General features: G+C 44.9%; 1 protein-coding gene across 4 annotated transcripts in view; it reads left to right on the top strand.

Annotated features, from left to right (window-relative positions):
- Positions 1-24,818, top strand: part of PITPNC1 (phosphatidylinositol transfer protein cytoplasmic 1) — a 318,834-nt gene that overhangs the window by 31,506 nt on the left and 262,510 nt on the right. Inside the window, exon 2 of one of the 4 annotated variants that reach the window (XM_021929335.2) lies at positions 13,541-13,655. The exons of the other annotated variants lie outside the window; for them this stretch is intronic. Coding sequence (XP_021785027.1) covers positions 13,644-13,655 — 12 coding nt within the window. The 5' untranslated portion in view covers positions 13,541-13,643. The remainder of the gene's footprint in view (positions 1-13,540; positions 13,656-24,818) is intronic. 4 annotated transcript variants of the gene reach the window in all.

Consider the following 24,818-nt stretch of genomic DNA (forward strand, 5'->3'; position numbering starts at 1 on the left):
TAGAGATGATGTCTTGCTATGTTGCCCAGGCTGGTCTTGAACTCCTGGGCTCAAGCGATCCTCCCACTGTGGCCTCACAAAGCACTGGGATTACAGGGGTGAGCCACTGACCACACCGGCCTGGTGAAGGTTTTTGCTATTAGTAGGTGAGTCTGTGTGTTAATTAAAGCAACATCACACCAGTCTACTATTGCTCTCTTACCTAGGGTCTGGAGCAAGTATAACAGAGCAGTTGGACTGGGCTGGGTGGCTCACACCTGTAATCCCAGCACTTTGGGAGGCCGAGGCGGGTGGATCACGAGGTCAGGAGTTCAAGACCAGCCTGGCCAAGTTGGTGAAACCCTGTCTCTACTAAAAATAAAAAATTAGCTGGGCGTGGTGGTGGGCACCTGTAATCCCAGCTACTTGGGAGGCTGAGGCAGAGAACTGCTTGAACTCGGGAGGTGGAGGTTGCAGTGAGCCGAGATTGCACTACTGTACTCCAGCGTGGGCGACAGAGTGAGACTCCATCTCAAAAAAAAAAAAAAAAAAAAAAAAAAAGAGCAGTTGACAGAGTATGAAAGGGAGGTGGGAGTAGTGCTTCCTTTTCTTGGTACTCACCTATTAGCATACAGTGGTTACGCTAAGACAGAATCCTGCCCATAATGATGAGACACCTACCCTATTTCATGATCTTATTCAATAGTATCATATGAAAAGGTTGAAGGATGCAGAATTGGGCCAGTAGTGCTCAGAACCTTGAAAGAGTTGGAAATTCTCTCTGGAGTGGGGCAAATCTACAGCTTATAAAGAAAGCGAGTTGTCCTGGAAAGCACAGCACACAGGTCACCAGGGATGGCCAACAGGAGGTAAAGAAATGCTCCTGGAAGGTGGGTGGGGAGGTGGGCAGCCTGCCTGGCAGAGAAGCATGTTGGAAAGTGCTTCACCTGGGAGCTGGGGCCCAGGGACAGAATGCCACTTATGAGGCAGGAGTAAGGGCAGGAGAAAGGAGAAACTGACAAGATGCCCCAGGCCCAAGGGAACCTGTGTCCTAGTAGGTCACCAGGCCCTGTGTTAAAGAAATGGGAACCTGAAGACCAGTAGGCAACTTGGCGTCAGGAACAAGGTAATGTTATGATTGGTTATCATAACTGGGGTATGAGATCAGAGCTAGATGGACTTGCTCCTTATTCCTCGTACAGAGAGTAATAATGACTGTCATCCTGGGGGTACTTAATAAGGGCTAAGCACTTTTGTGTATTAATTTGTTTAATCTACACAACAATCCTGTGAAGTAGATTTGGTTACTGTTCCTGTGTTACAAATGGGAAAGTGAGGCACAGACAGGGAAGTGGCAGAGCCAGGGTTTGAACCCAGATACTCTGGCTCCAGACTCCAAGCTCCCTTCCCATGGTACTGTACTTCTTCTAGAAAAACCATGGTTTGGGGAGTCAAACAGGCTTGGTTTCTAATCTTCATTTCAACCTCACACTATCTTTCTTTTATGACCTTAGGCAAGTCAATGGAATTGTTTGTGACCACAGTTTCCTTATTTATAAAATAAGAAGCCTGAGATTCAGATCACATATGGAAGTGCCTCACCCTTGCCTGGCCCTCAGTAGGGACTTAGTAAATAGCCATTAATACTACTCCTACAAATAAACCTTTCCAAACTGAGCGCAGGACTTGGCCTGGAGCCTGGGGCAGGGTTTAATGTGTGCTGAGGATTGGGTAATTTTTCTAGGGGGGATGAGAAACATGGGGGTCAAAATTCCATGTAGATACTGTACTGACAAAACTAGGTGCTGATGGCACAAGCTCCAGGAGCCTTGGAATTAGCCAAGTTCTCCAACTCGACTAGAGACTAGGTTAAAATCTCAAAGACCTCATCCCTCATCTCTGTGATTAGGCTCTTGATTGCTGTGACCTTACCTTAAATAAGCCCTGATTTAACCTGAAAGAGAAGAAATCAGAACATGACAAGGTCTGCTGTTTCACCTTCTTACATATTTTATCTTTTTTTTTTTTGAGACAGAATTTCACTCTTGTTGTCCAGGCTGGAGTGCAGTGGTGCGACCTCGGCTCACCGCAACCTCCGCCTCCCGGGTTCAAGTGATTATCCTGCCTGAGCCTCCCGAGAAGCTGGGATTACAGGCACCTGCCACCACGCCCGGCAATTTTGTATTTTTAGTAGAGGCAGGATTTCTCCATGTTGTCCAGGCTGGTCTTGAACTTCTGAGCGCAGGTGATCCGCCCGCTCAGCCTCCCAAAGTGTTGGGATTACAGGCGTGAACCACCGTGCCCTGGCCTTCATATTTCTCTTTATACTTAACTTCCTTTTTCCTTATGTTTCCCATTTGCAAGTTACTTTCTAGTTCTTATCAATCGTCTCCTTATTACTGTTTTTTCCCCCGTAATGAGTTGGCTGCCAGATAATACCTTCGGTGTTTTTGAGAATCTGAGAATGATGGAGGAGAAATGGAAAGATAGGAATAGAAAGAGATTACATTAGGAATTAAATTTCTTGTTCCTCTTTTTCTGATATGAAACCAAATTGGAGGTTAGATCATCCAGAAAGAGAATTCAGTGTTTTCCAGTTTTCCAACCTGCTTGCTCATAAGAATGACTTGAGTGGTAGATCTTGATTCAGTAGTTCTGAGGATAGCACAAAGAATTTGTATTTTTAGCAAACGCTCTCCATGATTATAGTATTATATGGGAATTACACTTAAACGTTCTTCAAATAAAGCCCCCAAGTTTGACCCATTAGCTTAGCTACAGAATTACTGAATATTTTTAGTATGGCAATACTGTCAAGAAAAAGCACTTTGTAATGTGCTTTATTTCTTTCCTTCCTTCCTTCCTTCCTTGCTTCCTTCCTTCCTTCCTTCCTTGCTTTCCTTCCTTCCTTCTTTAGTATGGAAAAGTTTAAGGCTATATGAAAAATAGAGAGAATGGGGCTTCTCTCTAGGCTCAGCCTGTGTGTCCTCATTGCTGTCATGCTGGCCATTGTTCTCTGCTGCTGTGCCCGGGCCCTGAGGCCTCCTGCACTTCTATCCCCACCACCACTATCCAGTCAGTTTGCTGCTGCTTCCGTGGTTCATATGAGGCACATGAGGAATTTGATGCATGCTGGATGACATGCTTCAACAAGCCAGAGATAGACACCTGGGAACTGCATAAATAATTGAACATGCTTGCTGGCTATGATCTGGTTCCAGAACCCCAAATCATTGATGTTGCTTTGCAGGCATACAGACAGTTCAATGCTTTTGCTAGGGCAGTTTGCATCCTAGAGGTTGTTAAGGACAGTGCAGGACCTCATAAGAAAAATCTACCTCGATGTCATCCAGGAACTCAGACCAACTTTAAATGAATTGGGAATCTCCACTTCAGAGGACCTGGGCTTGGACAAAGTGTAAACCCCATGGACAAGCGTCCCAAGGATTTATTGGTATTGCTACTTGATTGTAAACAGTTCCCTGGAAATGCTGATGATAACATGTTACCTTATTTGAACACCTTTTTCTTTATTACATACCAAACCATACAATGGTAACTTGGACTTTAATAAAAGGGAAATGAGTTTCAACTGGAAAAAAAAAAAAAATAGGCAGAATGGTGTGATGGACTCCTGTATACCCTCAACCTAGCCTTACCAGTTTTCAAACCATGGCCAAGTAAGAGGCACTGTTGAAAGAGAACATGGGAGGAGTTACCAAAGAGTAAAGGCAGAAATTAAAAGCAACTGTGCCTGCTTTGTTTAGAATACCCAAAACCTGGAAACAATCCAGATGCCCACCAATAGGTGAATGCATCAAACAATTGTGGTATATCCTTTCAATGGAATACTATTCAGCAGTGAAAAGGAATGAACTATTTATACATACAACATGCAAGAATTTAAAAATAATTATGCCAAATGAAAAAAGCCCTCCCCCCATGTATACTGTATGCATCTATGTATATAAAATTCTGGAAAATTATACATATGTAAAATTCTAAAGGTCTGCAAACTGCATTCCAAGGGCCAATTCCAGCCCATCACCTCCTGTAAATAAGGTTTTATTGGAACACGGGCACACTCAAGGTATTGCCTATGGCTGCTTTTGTGTTACAATGGCAGAGTTGAGTAGTGGTCACAGAAGCCATATGGTGTGCAAAGCCAAAAATACTTACAATCTGACTTTTTTGTTTAAAGTTTGTCAACCCCCAGGGGTTGAAACAGACAGTAAACAACACAAAATAAATACAGATAAGAATAATGACAAATCACAGTCAATGCCATGTCAATAGAGAATATCTGGGACAAAGGGGAAGGTCCAGTGGAATTGAAATACTCATCAGTTTCTGAGTGTGTTTTATAGAGTTTTCCTGTTTCTTTGTCTTTGCACATTCTTTATTTCTATTTTTTGAGACAAGGTCTTGCTCTGTTATCCAGGCTATAGTGCAGTGGTGTGATCTTGGCTCACTGCCACCTCTGCCTCTTGGGTTCAAGCGATTCTCCCATTTCAGCCTCCTGAGTAGCTGAAACTACAGGTGTGTGCCACCAGGCCCGGTAAATTTTTGTACTTTTTGTAGAGACAGGGTTTCATCATGTTCACCAGGCTGGTCTCGAACTCCTGAACTCAAGCCATCCACCCTCCTCAGCTTCTCAAAGTGCTGGGATTACAGGCATGACCTCTCATGCCTGACCTCTTTGCACATTCTCTTGATCTGTTATGCTGTTTGTTGCCATCTACTGTTGTCAAAATTCTACCTACCCTTCAGGGTCCAACTGAAATGCCACATTCCCAGGAAAGGTTTTTCTCATCTTCCCCATCATACTTCATTTCTCTCCTGCCCTTCTGTAGCTCAGGACCCTCTCTAGGTGTCACTCCCATTAGATTGTAAGTTTCCTAACAAGACCCACGTCATCATCTCCAAGTCCTTTGGGTCAGCATAGCCTCTTTTATATTACGAGTCTAAGCCCCTTTGTCTGACATTTAAAGTCCGCCTAGACTGACTCTGTTCAGCCTCATCCTCTGCCCTTCCCTTGTGTCCTGGGCTCTGGCCAAATCAAACCACCGTTCCCCAAATGTACTATGTAGTTAACTTTTAATATTGCTTCTTTTTATTGCCTTGGTTCTCTCAAAAATCAGAGTTAATGGAATGTTGGCTATTACAATTACGTGGACATGGTTATATAATGGCCTTGGCGATGCCCTTAATAAATGAAATCTAAAATGTTACATCTTTTGGAACCCAGAAACTCATTCTAACTTTATTCTACCTGAAGCTTTATAACATTTTCTGAAGATCATGTTGTACTCTTCTTTCTTCTTTCATCTAGATGATTTGGTCAACAGTGATAAAATTCCAACTTAGACTTGAGAAATATGCAAGAGTCATGTCTTTCAGAATGAAAACAGTGACTTTTGAAAATCACGCTTGCCTTAAAAAAAAAAAAACCTGAGTATGGTTTATATTTACTACACGTGTAAAAATGTACTGCCATTCTTCATTCTTCTTTGCTCGTTAGGTTGAAGAACAATTGTAAAAATTAAAGGCACGGCATTACTGCTGTTATGTATAGATTCATATGGAAAATAGCACGTGGGGGGTGGCTAATGACTGGAGTCTTACGGACCCGGGTACTTACTGAAAAATTCACTTAATTTTAGACATAAGACTTGGTCCTTTTTTTGTACGTAAATTTAAATCTCCCTTTCCTTGTTTACATGTATTGATTTTTTTTTTTTTTTTTTTTTTAAGACAGAGTCTTGCTCTGTTGCCCATGCTGGTGTGCAGTGGTGCAATCTCGGCTCGCTGCAACTGCAACCTCTGCCTCCCAGGTTCAAGCCGTTCTCCTGCTTCAGCCTCCTAAGTAGCTAGGATTATAGGTGCCAGCCACCATACCTGGCTAATTTTTGTGTTGTTAGTAGAGACGGGATTTCACCATTTTGTCCAGGCTGATCTCGAACTCCTGACCTCAAGTGATCCTCGTGCCTCGGCCTCCCAAAGTGCTGGGATTATAGGCGTGAACTACCGTGCCCAGCCCATGTATTGCTATTTTATTTACAATGGAGCATTGTATATTTCACCCACTGTCAGATGGCAGACACAGCGTATTTCTGCCTGCATCCCTTGGCCCCCACCTCTTATCCTGGTTCCCAGGTGCAGGGATGCTGTTGCACTGGGGTAGGGTCCTGGCATATTTGAGAAGTGCAATTTTTGCTGAACCACATTCCTCTTTTATGCAATTTGGCACCTATGTCACCATTCAAGAATAACTTATATCAGCGCTCAGTGCCCTTAAAAGGAAATGGTCACAACATTCAGCATTATGTCTCTCTCTCTCTCTTTTTTTTTTTTTTTTGAGATGGAGTTTCGCTCTTGTTGCCCAGACTGGAGTGCGGTGGTGCAATCTCGGCTCACCGCAACCTCCGCCTCCCAGGTTCAAGCGATTCTCCTGCCTCAGCCTCCCGAGTAGCTGGGATTACAGGCATTCGCCACCACGCCCGGCTAATTTTGTAGTTTTAGTAGAGGTGGGGTTTCTCCATGTTGGTCAGGCTGGTCTCAAACTCCCGACCTCAGGTGATCAGCCCGCCTCGGCCTCTCAAAGTGCTGGGATTACAGGTATGAGCCACCGCGCCCGGCCAACATTCAGCATTCTCTTTAAAAAAATTTTTTTTGAAACATGGTTTTGCTCTGTCACCCAGGCTGGAGTACAGTGGCATGATCATAGCTCACTGAAGCCTTGAATTCCTGGGCTCGAGTGATCCTCCTGCCTCAGCCTAGTAGCTAGGACTGCAGGCACATGCCACCATGCTTGGCTAAATTTTTACATTGTTTTGTAGAGACAGGTCTTGCTATGTTTGTCCAGGCTGGTCTCAAACTCCTGGCCTCAAGCGATCCTCCTGCCTCGGCCTCCCAGAGTGCTGAGATTACAGGTGTGAGCAGCTGCACCAGGTCCACATTCAGCACCCTCTTGATTCTTGAGCCCACGATGGTGTCAGCAAGGAAAGAGAGGCAGAGGTAATTTAACCTACATATAATTTCGTGGTTGCCAGCCTCCCTGAGTCTTTTCCATTGTCCTGCAGATCTGTAGTGTTTAAAGGCCTGAATTGAATCTCTTGTATTTTCTGTAAAATTCTGATATTCTTTGCTGTGGGTCATATTTATATTTGCACAGCTCTTAAGTTATTTCTCAATCAGCTGTTTCCCAGTAGCACACCTTTGCAGCTGGTACAATTGAAGAGGTTTCCCTCAGACATGGGAGCTCTGACTGCTTGAAGTCAATGGAGGCTGGGTGCAGTGGCTCATGTCTATAATCCCAGCACTTTGGGAGGCTGAGGCAGGAGGATCACTTGAGCCCAGGAGTTTGAGACCAGCATGGACAACATGGTAACACCCCGTCTCTACGAAAAATTTGAAAAAAAATTAGCTGGGTGTGGTGGCGCGCATCTGTAGTCCCAGCTACTTGGGAGGCTGAGATGGGAGGATCACTTGAGTCCAAGAGGTCCAGGCTGCAGTGGGCTGTGTTCGTGCCACTGTACTCCAGCCTGGGTAACAGAGCAAGGCCCTGTCTGGAAGGAAAAAAGTCAGTGGAACAAGGCAGCATATTGGGATATTCTTTCCTTGGAAGTGTATGTCATAAATCCTTTACCGACAGATGATTTGGATCTTTAAGGCTCCCAGGCACATGACTGTATTCTCAGGAGATGGTTAGGCAGTAGATTAAGATCTGCTTATTGCCTTGTGACTATATAAAACTCCCAATACCTATTTTTATTGGAGACCAAATTTCTAACTTGTTCAATTGGTCTGCTTATGGCAGTGCTGCTCTGCCAGTCATGGGAGAAGACAGTTTTACATTTAAATGGAATATTCTAACTTTGCTTAGTAAGTAAAAACTGACCCAAAAATAAACGATGGGAGAAAATGGAATTTCAGTGTTTCATGCAAAAAGTTCCTATCACAAGAGAATTGTAGTTTTCATTCTTTGGGTAGGTAGGTAGATTTCTCCATGTTCTGTGAAACTGTGTTGCTGCGGGGAGGGAAGCAAAAAAAAAAAAAAAAACAAATCAACAGCTAAGGATAGGGGCATATTAGGATTTTTTTTTTTTTTTTGAGATGGAGTTTCGCTCTGTCACCCAGGCTGGAGTGCAGTGGTACGTCTCGGCTCACTGCCACCTCCGCCTCCTGGGTTCAAGCGATTCTTCTGCCTCAGCCTCCCAAGTAGCTGGGATTACAGACACCCACCATCACGCCTGGCTAATTTTCATATATTTAGTAGGGATGGGATTTCACCATGTTGGCCAGGCTGGTCTCAAACTCCTGACCTCAGGTGGTTCGCCTGCCTCGGCCTCCCAAAATGCCGGGATTACAGGCGTGAGCCACTCTGCCTGGCCATGAGCCACCCCACCGGGCCTGAATTTTGCTTAATAAAATCATGATGAAAATGAATGCGCTTGACTAGAGAAAATGGACACTGGTGACGACTTGGGTAATGTTCAGAAATCACTCAGCCTGTGAGAACTTTGTGCTTCTTAGGTTTGGCTTGATATTACAAAGCTACCACTGGTTACTTTTATGAAAGCTCCCCAGGTAAGGCGCAGAGGACAGCAACCTCTTGGTCTAGATTAACATTCAGTGACATTAAGCAGAGACTGTGGCTTTCGACTATAAGTAAAAGCATGCTTGGGGGAGAAGGAGGAAGGGAGAGAAAAAATGAGAAAGCAGAAAGATGGCAACAGGGGTTGGCAAAGAGGCAAGAGCAGGGAGTGAGGGGGAAAGTAGGTACATGTGGTGGAGAAATGGAAGCTCTTCCAATGGTTCCATCAGTTCCACCACACTGGCACGGATTCTAGAAGTTTCCTATTTCTGGAGTAGGACACAGACATGATGCGTTTCCTACTAAGATTTATCCAGGAAACATCATTTCAAGTTGCAGTGCCAGGCTCGAAGATCCTTCTCTATCATTGCTTCAAGTATGGTGGGTTCAGTACCTTCTTTAATGTAAGAGCTGGTCCGTATTCCCTACCTACTTGGGACGCTTTCTAGTTTTGACCTTAAGTAGGGTATCAGGAAAATTCCAAGAAAGGGGAGACACTCTTTTCCCTGAATTACAGAATAAACCGACTCATTAGAAAAAATAAATTAAACAGGCCAGGTGCAGTGGCTCAAGCCTATAATCCGAGCACTTTGGGAGGCTGATGCGGGCGGATCGCTTGAGGTCAGGAGTTTGAGACCAGCTTGGCCAACATGGCGAAACCCCATCTCTACTAAAAATACAAAAATTAGCCAGACATGGTGGCACTCACCTGTAATCCCAGCTACTAGGGAGGCTGAGGCAGAAGAATTGCTTAAACCCGGGAGGCAGAAATTGCAGTGAGCTGAGGTTGTGCCACTGCACTCCAGCCTGAGTGAGGCTGGAGACCCAGAGCGATACCCTATCTCAAAAAAAAAAAAAAAAAAAAGAGAGAGAGAGAGAGAAAAAAAAAACCACAACCCTTTTGTTTCAGAACCATCCACATGTGTCTATCCATCCATAAAGCACAAACTTGTCAGAGACAAATCATAGTCTCATTTTGCTTCGTGCATTTTGGGCCTGACATCAGTCCGTCTTTGATCCCTGAAGAGTGGTAGAAACAAGTAGTGCTTTTCAGAGTGAAACTAAAAAAGGCACGCTGTGGAAGAGAATATATTTTAGTGATCAGTGATTAGTGAGTCTTTTTATGACATGTTTTGTATTAATTATGATTTGAAAACCTCCAGTGGAGGGTTCTCAGGAATTACTAAGTCAGCCTGTTAGCGTGCCCCTGGGTGCAGCAGGAAGCATTGGAATAAAGAATCTCAATGTGTGACCAAATTTCTAAATTCTTGAGGATGTACAGAAATTAGCCAGTTCTATTTTTCCTTCCTTCCTTCCATCCTTCCTTCCTGCCTGCCTTCCTTCCTTCCTTTCTTCCTTCCTTCCTTGCTCCCTTCCTCCCTCCCTCTCTCCCTCCCTCTCCCTCTTTCCTTCCTTCCTTCCTTCCTTCCTTCTTTCCTTTCCTTTCTCCTTCCTTCCTTCCTTCCTTCCTTCCTTCCTTCCTTCCTTCCTTCCTTCCTTCCTTCCTTCCTTCCTTCCTTCCTTCCTTCCTTCTGTCTTTTTGACAGTCTTGGTCTGTTGCCAGGCTGGAGCACAGTGGCACTATCTCAGCTCACTGCAACCTCTACATCTTGGGTCAAGTGATCCTCTTACTCAGTCTCCTAAGCAGCTGGGATTACACTCATCCACCACCACGCCTGGCTGATTTTTATATTTTTAGTAGAGATGGGGTTTTGCTATGTTGGCCAGGCTGGTCTTGAACTCCTGGCATCAAGTAAACTGCCCGCCTCGGCCTCCCAAAGTGCTGGGATTACAGGCGTGAGCCACCATGCCCGGCCTCACTTCTATATTCTACTTGGGTTTTTATTTCCATTCCTTTTCCTGACTTGTGTGTATTTTCTCGTTGTAGAAGCACTTAGTGTTTTGGCACTGAGACTTACTTTCCAATGTTTCTTCTGATCAATCAATAGCCCTTTACTTATACCAACTGTATGTGGTGGAAGGAAAGTCAGGAATGTCTAATGTGGGGGCATAATTCATTATGAAGCTACTTAGAATTTCACTAGCCATGAATGATGCATTATCCATCATGTTAGCTAGAATATACTGGGCTCCAGTCTCTCTTGGGGAATCTTTAGGGTCCTTCTGGGTGCAGGAAGAGAAGATGACATTTCAGGAGATCTCTGCACATTCTGCCCTGGCTTCCTTCCTTCCAGGTAGGCTGAGAGAAAGCTTTCTTCTTGATGGTGCTAGTGAGAACTTGGCAGGTGGAGCAGGAACTGTTAGTTTTTCACTCCCTGTTGGAGTCATTCACACATACAGCTCATACAGAAGATGGATGTCTTTTCTCTTGGTGCCAGAGACTTGAAAACAGAGAACAGTAGCTTTTATTTATGTATTTATTTTTGAGATGGAGTTTTGCTCTTGTCACCCAGGCTGGAGTGCAATGTCACGATCTCAGCTCACTGCAACCTCTGCCTCCTGGGTTCAAGTGGTTCTCCTGCCTCAGCCTCCCGAGTAGCTGGGATTACAGGCACTCATCACCACGCCTGGCTAATTTGTGTATTTTTACTAGAGATGGGGTTTCTCCATGTTGGCCAGGCTGGTCTTGAACTCCTGACCTCAGGTGATCCACCCGCCTCGGCCTCCCAAAGTGCTGGGATTGCAGGTGTGAGCCACTGCACCAGGCTAGAATAGTAACTTTTGAAACCCATTTTTGTCATTCCAAAGTCTTCACAGTGTGGTGTTGGGAAAGCTTGGTTCCTGTTTCAGATGGGTACCCTCACCCCAGTTATGGCTGTTCTTACATCCAATTCTAGGAAGCCTCATTCTTGCATGGTCATAGAAAAGCAACCTTAGGCCGGGCGCGGTGGCTCAAGCCTGTAATCCCAGCACTTTGGGAGGCCGAGGCGGGTGGATCACAAGGTCAGGAGATCGAGACTATCCTGGCTAACATGGTGAAACCCCGTCTCTACTAAAAATACAAAAAACTAGCCGGGCGCGGTAGCGGGCGCCTGTAGTCCCAGCTACTTGGGAGGCTGAGGCGGGAGAATGGCGTGAACCCGGGGGGCGGAGCTTGCAGTGAGCCGAGATCGCGCCACTGCACTCCAGCCTGGGAGACACAGTGAGACTCCGTCTCAAAAAAAAAAAAAAAAAAAAAAAAAAAAAAAAAAAAAAAAAAAAAAAGAAAAGCAACCTTAATTTTCCTGTGTCTTAGTTTCCTTACCTCCCAGAAATGTGGCAAAGATGCAGCATCTGTTTATTTAGTAAATATTTATCAAGTTCTGGGAATACAGCGGCAAGTAAGCCACCAAATCCTTCCTTGATGGGACTCACCCTCTAACATAGTCAAGGCAATGAGGGACCTTCCAGGAATTAACAAATTATGCATGTAGGTGACACATGAGGCCAACAGGAAATGACCTCGAATTGAAGTTGAAATTTACAGTGTGAGATGAGCCAAGAATCTGTGAACCCTTAGAACTCAGGCAAGGTGAGCTGGTGTGACTTGCAGGAAGTATGACTCAATTGTGACTGTACCCAAGAAGGCTTAAACCACATCATCTGAAGGAAGGATGTGCCAACATATGCTTCCAACGACTAAAAGGAGGGGCAGAGGGAAAACAAAACAGCATGTTCCCAGGCCCATCCCAGGAGGAAGGGAGGCTATTAATACATTCCTTTGACATTGTCTAGTTACCATTGCACAGAGTTGGAGGTGAGCGGCATATGGAGAGACAGGGATTTGGAGACAGAGTTGGAATCCCAATTTTGTCTTATTAGGCGTGGACAAGTCATTTCAACTCTATAAGCTTCAATTTCCTCATTATTTATCTTTTAAAATAGAGAGGAGGTCTTGCTATGTTGCCTAGGCTGGTCTTGAGCTCCTGGACTCAAACCATCCTCTTGCCTTGGCCTCCTAAGTACACACAGGTGTGACCCACCACACCCCTAGCTTGCTCACTATCTTTCTTTCTTTTTTTCTGTTTTTATTTTGAGACAGAGCCTTGCTCTGTCACCCAGGCTGGAGCACAGTGGCGTGATCTTGGCTCACTGCAACCTCCACCTCCCAGGTTCAAGCGATTTTCCTGCCTCAGCCTCCCGAGTAGCTGGGACTAGACTACTACACCCGGCTAATTTTTGTATTTTTAGTAGAGACGGGGTTTCACCGTGTTGGCCAGGCTGGCCTTGAACTCCTGACCTCAGGTGATCTGCCCACCTCAGCCTCCCAAACTGCTGGGATTAAAGGCGTGAGCTACCACGCCAGTCTAGCTTACTCGAACAATGTCTACTTTGCAGAGTGGTGTATGTACGTTCCTCAGTACCTTCTGTGTGATATGCACTTAGTAAATGTTAGTTCGGCTCTGACGGACTGATCTGAGATTTTGATTCTGTAATTCCCAAGAGTTCAGTATGCTAGCATTTTTTTTTTTTAAACATGAGGAAGAATTGGGTAAGGAAGAGCTGTGTTTTAATTGCATTACAGCTCAACTGCTAACTGTTTTGATATGTTGAACAAAGTCCATTGATTCTTCATGGAGGAGTGCTTGCCGGGAGTATGAGTCAGCACATCTGCGTTATTAACTTGTTCGGAAGCTTTTTGTGGCAGATTGATTTTAAAAGCCCCCAAGGAAACAGAGGATTTTATTTAATAGAAATATTGTCAGAATGACATTGAGATTTGGGTTTGGCTTTCAAATCACTGGATACAAGTTGAATCAGGTCTTTTCTCTGACAGATGTTAGAAACATGGTGTGTTGGAGAAATACTCTCCATTGCCTGGCAGGGGTCTTACCTTAGGAGAGGGGGATGATATTTGCCTGGCGCACCCTGGTGACCCAACCTAGCTGGCCTGACTTTCTAAAGGCAAGGATGTGGGCTTGGTATAGAGAGGTGGTGAAACCTGAATATTAGTATTTTCAAATCTGATTACTAGTATTTTCAACTGACATGACTGGGCGCAAATCCATCCTCATTTAAATGCAGGTCTACCTGAAATCATGCTTCACTGCAACCATGCACTCCTGGGCTTAATCGATCCTCCTGCTTCAGCCTCCCTGAAGGTCTACCTGCATTTGAATAAGGATGGATGTGCGCCCAGGTATGTCTTTCTGGGTTTCCAGCCTATAGTTCTGGAGCAAAGGACAAATGGAAGAAAGTTGTTAAAGCAAAGAAGAGTGTTTCTGTGGCTCCTTCAAGAGCAGTAACAGATTTCTGTCCTGAAGCCAGGAGGGAATACACAGTCTAGGTCCCACAGTGGAAAGTTGCAATGCTCCTTCTTGGGCATCTCTGTCCTCATTTGGATTCAGGGCTGAAACATCTGGATCAGGTTCACAGAAGAGGTTTTAAGTAGATTTCTTGCAGTCCTGAAAGTCGCACTTCTCTGAAATTGGTTTAACACCAATCCCAAACCTATTGGTGTTCCTGTTACATTTTACAACTCTTCATATGCCCCTTAAGAAATGGCCTCTCTAGAGAAGAATCACCAATTCATGGTATGGGAGGATGAACCCCACAGAAATGGTCACAGCTTTTTCAAGTCCTAAACCCTTGCTATGGGCGAGGGTCGACAAACTTTTTTTTCTTTTCTTTTCTTTTTTCTCTTCTCTTCTCTTTTCTCTCTCTCTCTCTTTCCTTTTCTTTCTTTCTTTCTCTTTCTCCTTTCTTTCTCTTTCTTTCTTTCTTTCTTTCTTTCTCCTTCCTTCCTTCCTTCCTTCCTTCCTTCCTTCCTTCCTTCCTTCCTTCCTTCCTTCCTTCCTTCCTTCTTTCTTTCTTTCTTTCTTTCTTTCTTTCTTTCTTTCTTTCTTTCTTTCTTTCTTTCTTTCTTTCTTTCTCTCTCTCTCTTTCCCTCTCCCCTCCCTCCCTTCCTTCCTTCCTTCCTTCCTTCCTTCTTTCTCATTCGCTCTTTATTTCTTTTCTTTTTTTTTTTTTTAAAGAGACAGGGTCTTGCTCTGTCACCCAGGCTGGAGTGCAGTGGCACAATCATGCCTCATTGCAACTTTGTACTCCTGGGCTCAAGCAACCTTCCTGTCTCCACCTCCCAAGTAGCTGGGACAACAGGCACGCACCACCACACTTGGCTAATTTTTTTTTTTTTTTTTTTTTGAGGCGGAGTCTTGCTCTTATCACCCAGGCTGGAGTGCTGGCGGATCTCAGCTCACTGCAAATCCCGCCTCCGGGTTCCGCCATTCTCCTGCCTCCTGCCCCTCCAGCCTCCCGGATAGCTGGGACTACAGGCGCCCGCCACCTCGCCCGGCTAGTTTTGTATTTTTAGTGAGGCAGGGGTTTCATTGTTGTAGGATGGTCGATCTCCTGACCTGTGATCCATCCCGATCTCGGCCTCCCAAAGTGCTGGGATTACAGGCTTGAGCCACCGCGCCCGGCCGGCTAATTTTAAAAATAAATTTTTTTTTAAAGAGATGGGAGTCTCACTGCGTTGCCCAGGCTAGTCCCAAACTCCTAGCCTTAAGTGATCCTCTCACCTTGGCCTCTGAGAGTGCTGGGATTACAGGTGCGAGCCACCATGCCAGGCAGCAAATTTTTTTCTCGAAAGGCCAGAAAGTAAATATTTTTGCTATTGCCCGTCATAAGGTCTATGCCACAACCACTCGACTCTGCCATTGTAGCTCAAAAGCAACCATAGACAATAGGGTAAAGGAGTGGGTGTGACTGTGTTTCAATAAAACTTTATTTAACACATAGGCCTACCTCTTGCAATCCTTTTTGCTGATTGCTTCATAGACCATCATACACTTCCTACGCTCTTTGGAGTAAGGAATTCTTTTGAATATAAATTATATGTTTGGCTGTGGAGAAATAGGAATGCTTTTACACTGTTGGTGGGAGTATAAATCTAGTTCCACCATTGTGGAAGACAGTATGGGGATTCCTCAAGGATCTAGAATCAGAAATACCATTTGACCCAGCAATCCCATTACTGGGTATATACGCTAAGAAATATAAATCATTCTACTATAAAGACACATGCACATGTATGTTTATTGCAGCACTGTTTACAATAGCAAACACATGGAATCAACCCAAATGCCCATCAATGATAGACTGGATAAAGAAAATGTGGTACATATATACCATGGAATACTATGCAGCCATAAAAAGGAATGAGATCACGTCCTTTGCAGGGACATGGATGAAGCTGGAAGCCATCATCCTCAGCAAACTAACAGAGGAACAGAAAACCAAACACTGCATGTTCTCACTCATAAGTAGGAGTTGAACAATGAGAACACATGGACACAGGGAGGGGAACAACACACACCCGGGCCTGTTGGAGGGTGGGGGGCGAAGGGAGGGAACTTAGAGGATGGATCAATAGGTGCAGCAAACCACCATGGCACACATATACCTAAGTAACGAACCTGCACATTCTTCACATGTATCCCGGAACTTAAAATAAAAATGAAAACTAAAAAATACATATGTTTAGAGAAAGGAAGCTTCCATATTTATGTATCATCATGATTTTTTAAAAACATATTTAATTTGCATACAATTTGTTCCACATTAGTTTCCTGTAAAATGGATTCCTCATAAATGCTTGGTAAGGGTATCCATGTTTGATAGGAGGCACACTAATTGATGATGCTCGAATTCCTTTTTACTCTGAAGTTCTTTTCACGTGCCGGTGAGTTCCGAGCACCATACTTACGTGCACCTCTCCTTTGCAGCAAACATAAGTTATGAAGTCCCTGTGAGTCCTAATGGCACCGAGGTGCTGCCTCAGGTGACCTTCTCTTAATCCTGAAAAAGTCTCCATGATTGGTCCTGGAGGAGTTCTTCTGGTTGTCTGGAATGAGTTCATACTAATAGTCAGGGCTCTGGGCATTGTGAGACTCTGGCTACTTTCTTTCTTTCCCACAATGTATACTTTCGCACTATTTTTTTTTTTTTTTTTTGAGACAGAGTCGCGCTCTGTCGCCCAGGCTGGAGTGCAGTGGTGTGATCTTGGCTCACTGCAACCTCCACCTCCCAGGTTCAAGCAATTCTCCTGCCTCAGCCTCCTGAGTAGCTGGGACTACAGATGCATGCCACCCCGCCCGGCTAAATTTTTTTTGTATTTTTAGTAGAGATGGAGTTTCACTGTGTTAGCTAGGATGGTCTCGATCTCCTTACCTTGTGATCCACCCGCCTTGGCTTCCCAAAGTGCTGGGATTACAGGTGTGAGCCACCACGCCCAGCCATACTTTCTTACTATGTAAACCTCCTCGGACTCTTCACAAGAGTGAGTGAGCTGGATTTGCTGTATTTTCAAAGTCATCCTTCATTACACATGAACATTGGCTGCACCCAAGCTTGGCTGTGAACTGATTATTCTCACCAGGGCCTGTTAACACAAATTCCATCACTCCTACAGCTAAAAATAAACCATATTTAACACGTAGAAACAAAATTCCAGACAAATATATAATCTGATTTGATTAAATCTTTGTTGAAAATGTTAATGGTGGAATCAGATGCTTACCTTTAAGATGGAAGATTGCATTCCTTCGTGAGCAAGGTGCCTAGAAATGAATTCCAACTCTTGATGTAATCAGAGAGATTGATGGATACCTAAGTGTCTGAAATGATACTAGTTCATCTTGTCTAAGGGCATTCCACCATTTGTGGCACACTGTCCTTGAGGATCAGGCTTATTTTATTTTATTTTATTTTTTACAGATGGGGGTCTTGATGTGTTGCCCAGGCTAGAGTGCAGTGACTGTTCACAGGCAGCATCATTGCACACTGCAGGCTCGAACTCCTGGGCTCAAGCAATCCTCCTGCCTCATCTTCCTGAGTGGCTGGCACTGCAGGCATCCGCCACTGTGCGAGGTTCAGTCTTCTATTTCAATAATGCTGCTACTTTAGAGGGTTTAGGAATATTTAGTGTTTACAGCTAGTGTCTGTGTAATATGAAAACATACCATGCCTTGGCCGGACATGGTGGCTCATGCCTGTAATCCCAGGACTTTGGGAGGCCGAGGTGAGAGAATCACTTGAGCCCAGGAGTTCGAGACCAACCTGGGCAATGTACTGCCCGTCTCTACAAAAAATAAAAAACAAAAATTAGCAGAGCATCATGGCACACACCTGTAGTCCTAGCTACTCGAGAGGCTAAGGTGGGAGGATTCCTTGAGCCCAGGAGGATAAGGCTGCAGAAATCGTGCTACTGCACTTCAGCCTGGGCAATAGAGTGAGACCCTATCTCAAAAAAAAAAAAAAAAAAAAGAAAGAAAGAAAACATACTGTGCCTAGCAATACAAATATGAATAATAGTGACCTGCGAGTAATGAGATTATAGATGCTTTCAAACATTCTTCTTGATGATTTTCTGTTTTACAAATATTTAATAATGAATATGTATTACTCTAAGAAAAACAGTACAAAGGTTTTCAAAGTGTTTTGACAGTCATTTACCTGCAGTAAGTACGTTATACATCCCAACCCAGTATAAACTAGCATTTATGTATTTATAAACTTAAAACAAACATTAGTTAACCTTTTTTCCCTACTTGTCTTGTTTCGTTTTTCTTTTTTTTTTGAGATGGAGTCTCACTCTGTCACCCAGGCTGAAGTACAGTGGTGTGGTCTCGGCTCACTGCAACCTCCGCCTCCTGGGTTCAAGCAATTCTCCTGCCTCAGCCTCCCGACTAGCTGGGATTACAGGCAGGTGCCACCATGCCCGGCTAATTTTGTATTTTTAGTAGAGATGGGGTTTCTCCATGTTGGTCAGGCTGGTCTTGAACTCCCGACCTCAGGTGATCCACCTGCCTCAGTCTCCCAAAGTGCTGGGATTATAGATGTGAGCTACTGCGCCTGGCTTTTTTACCTACTTGTCCTGATGTTTTCTATTTTTCTATTTTATCGAAGAAGGAAGAAAGAAAAAAAGAAAGAAGAATATTCATGTATTGACCAGGTAAAATGATTTCATGAACCACTGATAGGTAAATTGAAAACTAGTGGTTATAGGACAGTGGTTGCCAGTCTTGTATTTCATGGGTCAGTAAAATTTAAAAGAAATTTTGGGGATTGATGTAAGATAATTTACTTTTTATGTTGCAAAGTAAGGATATTTTAAAACTTACAAAGTAGCTGGGCGAAGTGGCTCACACCTGTAACCCCAGCACTTTGGGAGGTCAAGGCAGGTGGATCATCTGAGGTCAGGAATTGAGACCAACTTGGCCAACATGGTGAAACCCCATCTCTACTAAAAATATAAAATTGGCCGGGTGTGGTGGCGATTGCCTATAATCGTAGCTACTCGGGAGGCTGAGGTAGGAGAATCGCTTGAACCTGGGAGGCGGAGGTTGCAGTAAACTGAGATCATGCCATTGCACTCCAACCTGGATGAAACAGCAAAACTCCATCTCAAAAAAAAAAAAAAAAAAAACTTACAAAGCAATTATTTCTACCACCATTATTCCTTTATTCATTTGTCATATTAAAATTTTTTTTAATGAATTTTATGATTTGGGGGAATTTTCATGTCAAAATATCATTTCTTTTCTGAAAGAATATTTTAGCATTAAATATTAGAAGGAATACAATTTCAGTAGTTACGTGATGAATACATTTAGGTTTTTGAAAACAGAACGCACTTGCTTTGTTTCTTCCACTTGGCAATGAACTTGTGCACTAGCATTTAAGAATCATTTAGGAATTATCAGTGTAGTAGAAAGAGCCTTCCTTTGAAACAACACAATTTTACTTCCAGTTCTGAATCATTTAATTTTTCTGAATTTCTTTTTACCCATCTGCAAAAGAGGAATCTCAGAGGTGTAGTGATAAGGTTTATAAAGGGTTTAAGACAGTTCTGAATGCCTAGGAGTTTATAAATGGTAACCTCTTTTCTCTGGATCATTAATTCTCCTTACTACCTTGTGATTTTAAAAACTTAGAATGTTGGCCAGTGTGCTGGGTCATGCCAGTAATACCAGCACTTTGGGAGGCCGAGGCGGGAGGATCACTTGAGGTCAGGAGTTTGAGACCAGCCTGGCCAACATGGTGAATCCCCGTCTCTACTAAAACACACAAAAAATTAGTCTATAATCCCAGCTACTCGGGAGGCTGAGGCAGGAGAATCGCTTGAACTCGGGAGGTAGAGGTTGCAGTGAGCTGAGATCGTGCCACCGCACTCCAGCCTGGGCGACAGAACAAGACTCTGTCTCAAAAACAAAAACAAAAACAAACTTGGAATGTTGGCCTGTGTGGTGGCTCATGCCTATAATCCCAGTGCTCTAGGAGGCAGAATGCTCTAGAGGGTAGAAGTGGGAGGATCGCTTGAGGCCAGGAGTTCGAAACCAGCCTAAGCAAAGTAGTGAGACCTCTGTCTCTAAACAACAACAACAAAACAGCTGGGCATGGTGGTGAACACCTGTCATCCCAGCTACTTGGGAGGCTGAGGTGGGAGGATCAAATGAGGCTGGGAGTTCGAAATCAGCCTGGGCAGCATAGTGAGACCTTGTCTCTACAAAAAAAAAAAAAAAAAAAAAAAAATTAGACACATGCAGTTGCATGTGTCTGTAGTCCCAGCTGCTCAGGAGACTGAGGTGGGAGGATCCCTTGGGCCCCGGAAGGCTGCGGTGAGAAATGATCACACCACTGCACTCCAGCCTGGGTGACAAAGCAAGACCCCATCTCTTAAAAACAAAACAAAACCACACAACAACTTGGAATGTTGAAAGAAGTTGATTATGTGTTTCCATTTTATGATGAGCTGTTTCTTTAATTTTTACTGTTTTTAGTTTCTTGTCTCTTTTTTTTTTTTTGCAATAGAGTCTTGCTCTGTCGCCCAGGCTGGAGTGCAGTGGCATGATCTTGGCTCACTGCAACTTCTACCTCCCGGGTTCAAGCGAGTCTCATGCTTCAGCCTCCCGAGTAGCTGGGACTATAGGTGCCACCACCACGCCCAGCTAATTTTTGTATTTTCAGTGGAGACGGGGTTTCACCATGTTGAACAGGCTGGTCTCAAACTCCTGACCTTAAGTGATCCACCTAGACCTTAAGTGATTCACCCGCCTCAGCCTCCCAAAGTGCTGGGTCTACAGAGTAAGCCACCACACCTGGCCTCATGTCTTGTCTTACCTACAGCTTTCCCCCTCTTTCTGCATTTTCTCCATCCTTTACCCCCCGAGTCAGCCTCTGTATACCATTATTCATGATGGGAACTCAGCTTGTCTGACAGTTGGTTTTAAGGCACAATTAGAAAATATTCCTTGATAGTACAATGAGTTTGCAGTTTTTAAGTTGTGGTTTTGGCCAGAGATATTAATAAGGGTTTGGATGTTGAGTGGAATACTAAGAATAAGAAAGGGGATGTGCTTAAAATACATCTCATGCGCCTTCTGTTTAATTACATGGTAATTTGTAAAACAGACTGGTTTCTGTGGCCTTGAATACTAATATAGACTCTCCCTCACCACAGCTTATCTTCGAGTCATAAACACAGAGGCATGCATAGTTCACACATCTCCATGTATTTTCTGTTTCCAAGGAAGATATGATCACTCTGAAGAACCAAAAGATGAGTCACTCTGAAAAAGTTTTATTCCTTTGTCTTAATGTCATGACTGTCTTGACAGTTGACTGTGTTTATTTCAGCAATGTTTATATTTAGAGTCTCTTCCGTTTGGCTCAGTCGGATATTTTAAGTTTCACCCAGCATGGACCACAGCCACACTACCTCCTATATCCCAGTGGATAACTTCTGCAGGAAAACTTTAGCTACTTGACACTCTTGGGAAACGAGCTGGGTGTTCCTGATAAGAAAGGTTTACCAGAATCTTGTAAAGATGGTTTCTCTAATAATAGCTAACATATTTATAAGCTTACTATGTTTTAGAACATGGGTGTCCAAACTTTTGTCTTCCTTGGGCCACATTGGAAGAATTGTCTTGGACCACATATGAAATGCACTAACACTAATGATACTGATGAGCAAGAATAAATGAACAAACAAATAAATAAATAAAGGTCCGTGTATTATTTTTGTGATATCTGCCACCACAGATAAGCCAAAAAGTCCTCTTATTCAAAGGGCTGGACACGACCATTTCAGTAACTTCATTACAGGCGTTGTGAACATTATCTCATTTAATCCTAAAACAAAACAGAACAGAACAAAATGACTTTCCTTGTCTCGATTTCCTGAGTGATCTTTGTAAACATCAGCTATCACAGTGCATTCTTTTGTGTAGATTTCAGGTGTGTGTGACTGTTGTAAGCACTCAGCTTACCACTGTTTATTGAGTGAGTATTATGTGCCAGATACAGCTTTGGTGTGAATAAAACAAACTCCCTGTCCTCAAGCTGCTTATATTCTGGAGGTGGGAGGAGGACCCTGATAATAGCATGGAAATACACAAATACAACATAATGTCAGGTAGCCACAAATATAGCAAGATATAGGGACAGGGAGTGGGGGTGGGGAGGGTGATGGCAGAAGACCCTTGAGGCGACAGTTGAGCAGAGACCTGGATGAATCGTGGGAGCAAAGTTTGTAGGTATCTGGCAAAAGAGCCATTTGTTTGTGACTTACATGGTTCTCCCTCTTATGCTTTCTGTAGTTTTCCTGTCTCCTTGCAGTCAGTGTCAGGAGAGGATTTAGTTGGGCCAGATCAAGGGAAACCAGACCTAGAAAGGAGGCAAAGCTACAGGTGCGGAGCAGACTGCTAAGGTCTTTGCCGCGGAGTGCAGGAGTGAGCCTGGGCAGGCGGATAAGGCTGCGGGACAGGGGAGCCGCTGGAGAGTCCGCTGGCTGGGCACACACACAGCCATGCTTCTGGGCCTTTGCATCGAGGGCAGGCCAGCGCTGAGCAATAGGAAGCTTCCATCCCCGGGCAGAAGATACAGCAGAGAGGAAGCTGGGGAGCCGGGTGCAGTAACTCGAAATCCCAGTACTTAAGGAGGCGAGGCGGGCGGATCGCTTTAGGCTAGGAGTTCCAGAGCAGCCTGGGCAACACAGGGAGATTCTAGGTGTGGTGGCTTGCGCCTGTAGACCCAGCTACTCGGGAGGCTGAGGCAGGAGGATCACTTGAGCATAGGAGTTTGCGGCTGCAGTGAGCTATTATTGTGCCACTGTGCTACAGCCTGGACAGTAGAGTGAGACTCCATCTCTAAAAAATAAAAATAAAAAAAAGAGAGGAAGCCAGGCGCAGCCTCAGGAGGCTGACGCAGGGGGATCACTTGAACCCAGGAGTCTGAGACTAGCGTACCAGGATCACGCCTGTGAATAGCCACTGCACTCCAGCCTGGGTGACACAGCGAGACTCTGTCCCCTCCCCCCATAATAATAATATAATAATAAAGAGGAGTCTGGTGCTGGCATAGAGGTACAGGCTGGATGGGAGGGTGGTCAGGATGGGGCAGGGGGCCGAGACCACAAATGGTCCTGCTCCTGGGGCTTAGAACAGGACCTGGTTCTCCAGGGAGATGAAGAGGAGCAAGGCCAGAGCTCAGCCGCAGAAGCTGTGGTTTAAGAGAGAGCCTTGACCGGGCGCGGTGGCTCACGCCTGTAATCCCAGCACTTTGGGAGGCCGAGGCGGGCGGATCACAAGGTCAGGAGATCGAGACCACGGTGAAACCCCGTCTCTACTAAAAATACAAAAAATTAGCCGGGCGCGGTTGTGGGCGCCTGTAGTCCCAGCTACTCGGGAGGCTGAGGCAGGAGAATGGCGTGAACCCGGGAGGCGGAGCTTGCAGTGAGCCGAGATCGCGCCACTGCACTCCAGCCTGGGCGACAGAGCGAGACTCTGTCTCAAAAAAAAAAAAAAAAAAAAAAAGAGAGAGCCTTGATTACAGATGTTCATAAGTCAGAAGCCCAGTGCCTAGAACCCGGGCTGCAGATGGGGAATGAGGCTTATGGCTCCGTGATGGTGATGTAATGCTGACACCTCAGCTGTGGCACCATAGAGTCCTGTGTTACCCCTCCCTGTGCCCACACAAGATTACCAGAAACTACTTTGCATCCCATTGAATGCAATCTGCTCTGTGCCTCTTTTGTAAAATCTGCCCATTTGCACATGGTGTTGACACCCCAGCCTGGGAACGGAGCAGCAAGAGGAAGCCTCCCACCCACCCCACCCCCAAGTAACGTTTCCTCTTCCGGCTCCCACAGGCCCATTACATAACCTTTCTTAGCACCCTCTGCACAGAGCTGTAATCTTTGGTAGAGGGGCTGTGCTTTAGAAGCCCGGAGCTCAGGCCGGGCGTGGTGTCTCACACCTGTAATCCTAGCACTTTGGGAGCCCGAGGCAGGCGGATACCTAGAGGCCAGTAGTTCGAGACCAGCCTGACCAATGTGGCAAAACCCCGTCTCTACCAAAAATACAAAAAAATTTGCCAGGCGTGGTGGCGTATGCCTGTGATCCCAGCTACTCAGGAGGCTGAGGTGGGAGGATCGCTTGAGCCTGTGAGGTGGAGGTTGCAGTGAGCTGTTGCAACAGTGAGCAACAGAGTGAGACTCTGTCTCAAAAAAAAAAAAAAAAAAAAAAAAAAGGCCAGGCGTGGTGGCCCCCAGCACTTTGGGAGGCTGAGGCAGGTGGATCACCTGAAGTCACAAGTTTGAGACCAGCCTGGCCAACATGGAGAAACCCCGCCTATACTAAAAATACAAAAATTAGCTGGGCGTAGTGGCAGGCGCCTGTAGTCCTATCTACTCAGGAGGCTGAGGCAGGAGAATGGCACAAACCCGGGAGGCGGAGCTTGCAGTGAGCCGAGATCGCACCACTGCACTCCAGCCTGGGCGACAGAGCAAGACTCCGTCTCAAAAAAAGAAAGAAGCCCAGAGCTCAAGATCTGATCAGACTCCCTGGGTTGAACCTTGGCTCCTCTTGGGCAAATTACTCAACCTCAGTTACTTCATCTGTAAAACGGAAATTATAATAGTACCTACCTCTGCAGGATTCTTGTGAAGATAAAAGCCACAGAACAGTGACTGGCCCCAGGAGTGTTAGTGCTTTTGACATTTCTGTAACCCTCACTAAACTGTGGCACCCTTCAGGGCCATTGTAGGCATTTTTTATACCCTCAGTGCCTAACATATCACCCAGCAGGTACATGGATTCATTCAACAAGTATTTATTGAATGCCTTCTTCCAGGCCCTGGGATGCAGGGACATAGCCACCAATGAGACAAACTCCTGCCCCCATGGGGCTGACATTGTGCTGGTGGAGACAGACTGTAAGCAAGTGAACACGGACATAAATAATATAGTTTCAGGCTGGGTGCGGTGGCCTACGCCTGTAATCCCAGCACTCTGGGAGG

The sequence above is a fragment of the Papio anubis genome, chromosome 17, assembly GCF_008728515.1.
Source record: "Papio anubis isolate 15944 chromosome 17, Panubis1.0, whole genome shotgun sequence".
NCBI classification, from domain to species: Eukaryota; Metazoa; Chordata; class Mammalia; order Primates; family Cercopithecidae; genus Papio; species Papio anubis.